Consider the following 6,747-nt stretch of genomic DNA (forward strand, 5'->3'; position numbering starts at 1 on the left):
ATACAATTATACTTAAACATTCAAGAGTCAAGACATGCATCTCCTTTTCAATATTGTACCCAATGCCATAATCATGACCATTGAGATTTTAAAGTCTTAAGTAATCATTCGAATAAAATTTGTTCCTAATTTACATACATGCTTCCAACAAAACTCTAGAATACAGGTCTTAAAAGAAACATTGGGATTTAAAACTTTGAACAAAACTGTAATATCATTATCTACGCATCAACATGGGGAACCAAACAGGGTAGAGTGCAACGATAATCAAGACAAGAACGACAGCAATGGCTAAGAATACACATTTCCTCGAGCTCTTTTGTAACTGCCTCGCTTCCACTAATTGCTCCGTTCCACGATGGACAAATGAACTCGCGTGTAAAACGTTGCTCTCAATGTCGTTTAGTTGCTGCCCTTGAGCTTCTACTAGCGCGGCCATATCCAAGAAGATCTGGTGGAGTTCTATCAAGTTTTTTTCTATATCTTTGACGGCGTCATGTCTTTCTTGGATTTCTGATATTGTATCCATAATTTGACCCCGACCTTGATCTTGGATAGCTTTCTGAAGGAAGTCTTCGCCTTCACCGCTAGATATTAAATTTTCAATTAATTCTTCGTTTGCTTTTTCACCCGTTAATGTATGATATCTTCTCCCAACGGTCTCTTTGTACTCTTCATTCATTCGAGCTCTCAACGCTTGGAAGTCATCCATCATGGTCTTAAGCTTCTTGCCTAAACCAGTAACAACTGACGTGCGTGTCCGGTCAGTGGAGGAGCCAGGCCCACAACCAGGAACCTTACGATGCTCCGCATTTGACTTGTCAAGGGCCACGAGCTTTCCCTTAATGACCTTTACACGTTTCAATACCTGCTCTACATCCGAATCCATCTTCGCCCGAAGTTGTTTCATGGTTTTGGCATTGTGAACCATCTTGCTTTCCTCATTTGCTTCTTGTAGCTTTTTATGCAGCTTCTCAACGGCTGACATGTCTTCTTTAACATTCTCCACATCAAGGAAGAATTTATCAAGATCAACCACATCATTGGCAGCGCCACCACCCGCCTCGACGTCATCCGGATAAGTCTGCTTGAAAGAATTAGAGAATAGATCGTTCATCTTGATTAGCTTTCCCCCCTCTAGATAGTTTATCAAGTTTCTAACAAAATTTATATAAATTATTTATATATGAGATAGACTATAAGATTCTTAACATAAAAAAAACACCTTCTCTCCTTCTCTCTATGTAAAACAACAAGGAAAATTAAAAATTAGAGGAAATGGAAGAGAAGGTGAAAAAATGCAAAAGGTTTATCATCTAATAAATGTTATCATTTTCAATGGAAGATAGCTGACATTGGCGGGCTAATTACTAAATTTTAAAGGGTCAATAGTTAAAGTAGGAGAAAATTTAGTGGTTGCAAAATCAATTTAATCACCTAATACATCGAAACTCATTGCCCATGGATAGAAAGAAAAACCGTTTCAACAAAAAAAAATGATGGTATATGTGTATCTTCAAAATTGGCTCTCAAGAACTCCATGTTAAGATCTTGAACTTCTTAGCATGGTTGGGATTTTGTTTAATGCAAATATGCAATAACAACCTATCTAGTACGAATAACATGTTAATTTTACATAAATCATAAGACAAATCAATACTAACAATAAATACATACATAAATATATTCCAACAAATGTTATAAATATTAGGAACATACTCTAATGTTTACAAACTAATACATAACTTAGAATAAGGTCTAATAATTATATCAGTGGTCATTTTGCTAAGATCAATATTAGAAAAATGAGTAACATCGATAAACATTATTATTGACAAACATGACTAATCTCCATTCAACTGAAAAAGTAAAACCTAAAATACTCATCGGTAAAACACCAACGGATATCCTAACCAACAAATTTGATATATCATCATTTATCACCAATGATTATTGACGGTCACTAACGCCAGTAAACCAAACATTGGTCATCGACTATAGGGAATGATTAGCGATGGATTAGTGGCAGATAACTCGCTGATGATACATAAGATACGATATTCTCGCCCGTGCTTTACAACCATTTGTCAATAAGAATAGGTAGTGATGCACGTATCAGTCGGTGATACTTAGGATAAGATTCGGATAGGATTCTCATCCAGGCTTTTCAGTTGTTAGTTGGTAAAGTCAGTTTAAGAACACGTTATCGTCGATAATATGCAATATGTTTACTATAATTCAATTTAAAATAAAAAATATATATAAACTTAATTAGTATAAAAAGAAAGTAATAAATTGAATTAGTTTAGAAGAGACACTGGGCTACGTACATCAAGGTGAAAAAAAGTATTTTGCATTTACATTTCGTTGCATCATGATATCTATTTCTTCTTGTTGTAAACCTTGAGCTTCAAGTAAAGTTATTTCCATAATGCTACATCTTAGACTCCTCTCCTCAATCTGTCATACACAATTAACAACATATTAGTGAATTACATAGAATTAAATTAAACATATACATGATGAATGTAGTTTTAATATTTTAAAAACGTGATGTGTCATGATGTCTGAATGACTCTCAATAACCACCTCTGATGTCGAAATGACTCTCAAATGTTCGAAGCACTCTTCAAGCAACGATGTCTCCTCAATTGGAACCTTGGCAAGCTCAGAGAATAATGACGCGGTCTCGCTAGTCTGTTGAAATGCGATTATTATTTTTTAACATTATGTCATATTAGTTTGTTAATATTTTTAATTTTAAAAGTATACAGAATGCTACCGTGGGCATGAAAGACGTTGCCATAGCCATGGCCGAGTCCACCAAGTCTGTTCCGTGTCTAAGTGAAATGGAAGTTGCTTGAGGATCCATCTAAAGAAACGATTAGTATAGAAATAAATTTAAGTAAATTACAAAAATTTAATAGTTATTCATATTATGACAAGTTAGCCTTTTTAATATATCCTTTTATCTACTTTTAATATATATCAAATGATCTTAAAAGTATAAGCAGATTTTAGCTCATGCAAACTAACACCAAATATTCTCGAGAAAGAATTTGGAAACTAAACTTTGTCAATTAAATATCATAGGTATTATGAATTTTGATTTTATTGATGATCTACTAAATCTTAGAAGGTTAATATATATTGGAAGAAATTAATAATTTCATATCTTATTTGTTTCTACAATATTCACATTTCTCTCAAAACAATTTAAAGGCGTACCTTGGCTCCTTCAATAAGGGGAATCCTGCAAGCAATGGCTTCTAAACAATCTTTGATCGTGGACATATCGGACGTATGTCTCCTTTCCATGTCTTTCCATGCTTCTAACATTTTCATCTACACAATAATCACATTATGGATGGTAATACCTTGCAAAGGTATAAATAAGTTGAGCCTCTTGTTATCTACTCAAGATTGGATTGCAAATGTTATGTTCTGCACCGGTTTCTTAAGTTGTGCTATGTTTACTCTCATTAAGTTAAATAAACCAAGTTTATGTTTTATCGAGTTTAATACCATAAACTACTCGTTAAGTTACACGATATTCTTAGTTTAGAGGCAGAATACTCACTTGAGAATGAAATATCCTGTTGAGCTTAATTTCCAACTTCTCTTTCTCCATTTGTAATCTCTTTTGTAACACAGATTGTTGAAGCATTGCCACACTTTTCCATGCTTGAAATAAATCATTCTGTAATCGACCAAGTAAAAAAAAATCACGTGATTCCATAAATGATATTGTGCTTAACTGCTTTTACAAGCATTTTGGGTTTGACCTCTTCAAGTCAACCTAAATAGAATTATCATAGATTCGCTAGAATGTACTTTTATCACTTTCTTAATAGGAAAAAAAAATATTATACTGTTCACCATGAAAATACTAGGAATTGGTCTTTTATCTTTACTAAGTAAAATATACTGACATACATGTGTATAACGTTGTCATTTTAAAAATTAACAAAAACAAAAGGCTTAAAATAATAATAATAATAATGCTCAAAGAATCAAACTATCAAATCATTTTTAGACTGTTTGACTGACCCAGTCAACTAAACCGGTTTAGTTTGTAGAATTTTATTAAAACCAAGGTTGTAAAAATCGCTAGGTGGACTATAGGCGGTCGATTGAGGAGTTGGCCAGTATTCGGCCTTAGTCGGAGAGTACTTGGGGATGGCTCACCGAGAACTCGGCCTAGGCGGGAATTACTCGTTAAGTACTCGACACCTAGGCGCGATTTTACAATCATGATTAAAACCGATTAAACCAGAACGTAAACGACTCTAGTTTTGCCAATTCAACACATAAAAGTTTGTAGCATACCTTAGCTTTATTATCTAACGTAACATTAATAACATTTGCTCTAGCATTGGCATGTCTCCACTGCATCCAACTCCCATGCATCATTCTCAACCGATGAACATTCTCCACCATGCCCACACCCGCCCCAAGTGGTGACAAACAACCCGAACCGGTTTTCTTACTCCTGATCAAATCAAGACCCATATGCAAAAGATTCCTCTTACCCTTTCTTGAAGGACTTGTCGGAGGCTTCGAGCTCAAAAGTGGGGAGTTTGCGGTCATTGGGGGCGATTCCGGTCGGCCCGATGATGAACCCCATTTTGATGAGAGTGATAATGGGTTAGATTTTTTCATTGCATTCTTGATGGTGGATTTTGTTGGGGAACTAGATATTGATTTCCTAGAGCTTATTGTAGGTGCCATGTATGATGCTAGAGAGTTTTGGTTTGTGATGAAGGGAGATCCCATATCGCTGCACTCGGAGTCGTCGGTGAAAGAACCTGATTGCATCCGGTAGTATGTTCTCAGACGAAGTTCGTTTTCGTCCACGGATAATCTCCCTGGCGTTACATCTGCACGTAAACATACATTTTTATGGATGAATATTAAGTTTTATGGTTTTTGAGTTTGTGGATGCTAAACATATCACTTTTTTTTTTTTGAAAATCACACAAATAACCATTTGTTTAACAAAAGTGACTAAATAACCTTTGAAAATTTAAATACCAAGGAGTTATCCAATTTATAACATGAGTGTACATGGCCAAAAGAAAGTCTAAGCACCAAATAAATTATTTAAAAAATGAATTAAATGATTAAGTGATTTTCTTTTGATCATTTAAAAACACTTAAAAAATTGAAAACTTAAATAGACTCGCGTTGCTAAAAACATCTTTCTAAAGTTCTTTGTTACTAGAGAGCTTCATGAAAGTTTATTTTTGTGTCTAATTCCATAGAAAGAAAAAGCTTGTTTAAACTTAAGGTGGTGTTTGGGATTCCTAATTTCAGCCCCCCCTTATTACTTATCGTCATAAGTCATAAGTTATACAGTTATAAAAGTGTAACTTATGACTTATTGCTCTCACACCATTAAACTACACCTTAGTACAAGAGTTTGCTTGTTGGGATACCAACCAAGCTACCACAATAACAATTTTCATAAAACGCAAAGAAAACGCCCTGCTTACGGTGCGCGCATATAATGTATATATGTGTGAACCCTCGGGTGGGCAAAAGTAAAATTGCACTAATTTTGACGTTATTTTACTAATCTCGGTAAAATAACGTTAAAACTGTCGGAAGGTTAATCAGGCATCATGTGGTGGCGTTGATAGCCGAAAGACAAGGGCACATGCACCGATCAACCGGTGTCCCGATGATTGAGTGCTATGTGCCTTATGTCCAAGGCTTGATGCAAAACTACTATCGAGCCGGGGGTCTCACCGGAAGCAGCCTCTCTATCCCTATGGGATAGAGGTAAGGCTGTCTACATCTTACCCTCCTCAGACCCTACCATAGCATTGCTATTGGTGGGATATACTGAGTACGATGATGATGATGATGATAAAACGCAAAGAAAATTGCTAAACATAATTCTGAACAACCAATTAATTAAAAAAAGTAAAAAATTACTGATTACCCACCCACTTCCTCCATGGTTCCATGACTGGCTGATGATTTAGAACTCGATCTTCCGATGAATCTAAACTTTCCGGTGTATCGCATCGACCCACCTTTAATACCAGGCTTATGATTCTCCTTCAAGTTATTATTATTATTATTATTATTATTATTATTTTCTTTCTTAACATCACTCTCAAACCTATTAAACTCCGAACAACTTCTTTGCTTCCTAAGAAACGACGACCCCACACTACTATCCCTCTTTCTATCGCTTCCAAGGTAATCCGCTAGCGTCACAACACCGCCACCGCCACCGGGTGAATGATCAGGCTTTAATGAGTTCGAAGTTGATGACGGCCAAACTCCACGTACCAATCCATTGTTTCTAAAAGATGATGATCTTGGTTTTATAAGGTGGTCGTTAGATAAGACATTGTGGTTTTTATTGGGTGACGGTGGCAGCCACGGTGGTGGTGGTTCTGCGGCGGATACCGGTGATAGGTACCGGGATTTTAATGTATGGTTACCGGAGATCGTCATGAAGGAAAACAAAGTAATAAACGTTAGGTTTTAAAAGTGGAGGATATATAGTAATATAGATACAGTGCCGGCGGGAAGTTAATTATTTTTAAAGATTTGTTTTCTTGTTTTAACGATTTTTTATTTTGTAAGGTTTCTGTAACTTTTTATAGAAGTTTATTTTTTACAAAATTAAAACTTTAAAATGTTGAAAGTTTGTTAAGACACATAACAAAGAAAATGAAAGGTGAGTTTATAGAGCCACTTGGGAAGTTTCGAAGACTCCGTAGTTATTTT

General features: G+C 35.4%; 1 protein-coding gene and 1 pseudogene across 1 annotated transcript; both read right to left on the bottom strand.

The window, feature by feature from the left end:
* Positions 1-217: 217 nt before the first annotated feature.
* LOC143630442 (syntaxin-125 pseudogene) lies at positions 218-1,145 on the bottom strand (annotated as a pseudogene).
* Positions 1,146-2,331: 1,186 nt separating this feature from the next.
* LOC143630451 (QWRF motif-containing protein 3-like) lies at positions 2,332-4,963 on the bottom strand. Its single transcript, XM_077099457.1, has 6 exons — positions 4,274-4,963; positions 3,581-3,674; positions 3,229-3,345; positions 2,783-2,872; positions 2,590-2,697; positions 2,332-2,460 (listed from the first exon to the last, which is right to left on the bottom strand). The coding sequence occupies exons 1-6, from the start codon at positions 4,816-4,818 to the stop codon at positions 2,332-2,334; spliced, it is 1,083 nt and encodes a 360-aa protein (XP_076955572.1). The 5' UTR covers positions 4,819-4,963.
* Between the last annotated feature and the right edge of the window lie 1,784 nt (positions 4,964-6,747).

This window comes from Bidens hawaiensis, unplaced genomic scaffold (genome assembly GCF_021521415.1).
Source record: "Bidens hawaiensis isolate Kalapana, Puna unplaced genomic scaffold, B.hawaiensis_p1.1 tig00000512_1, whole genome shotgun sequence".
In the NCBI taxonomy this organism is placed as follows: Eukaryota; Viridiplantae; Streptophyta; class Magnoliopsida; order Asterales; family Asteraceae; genus Bidens; species Bidens hawaiensis.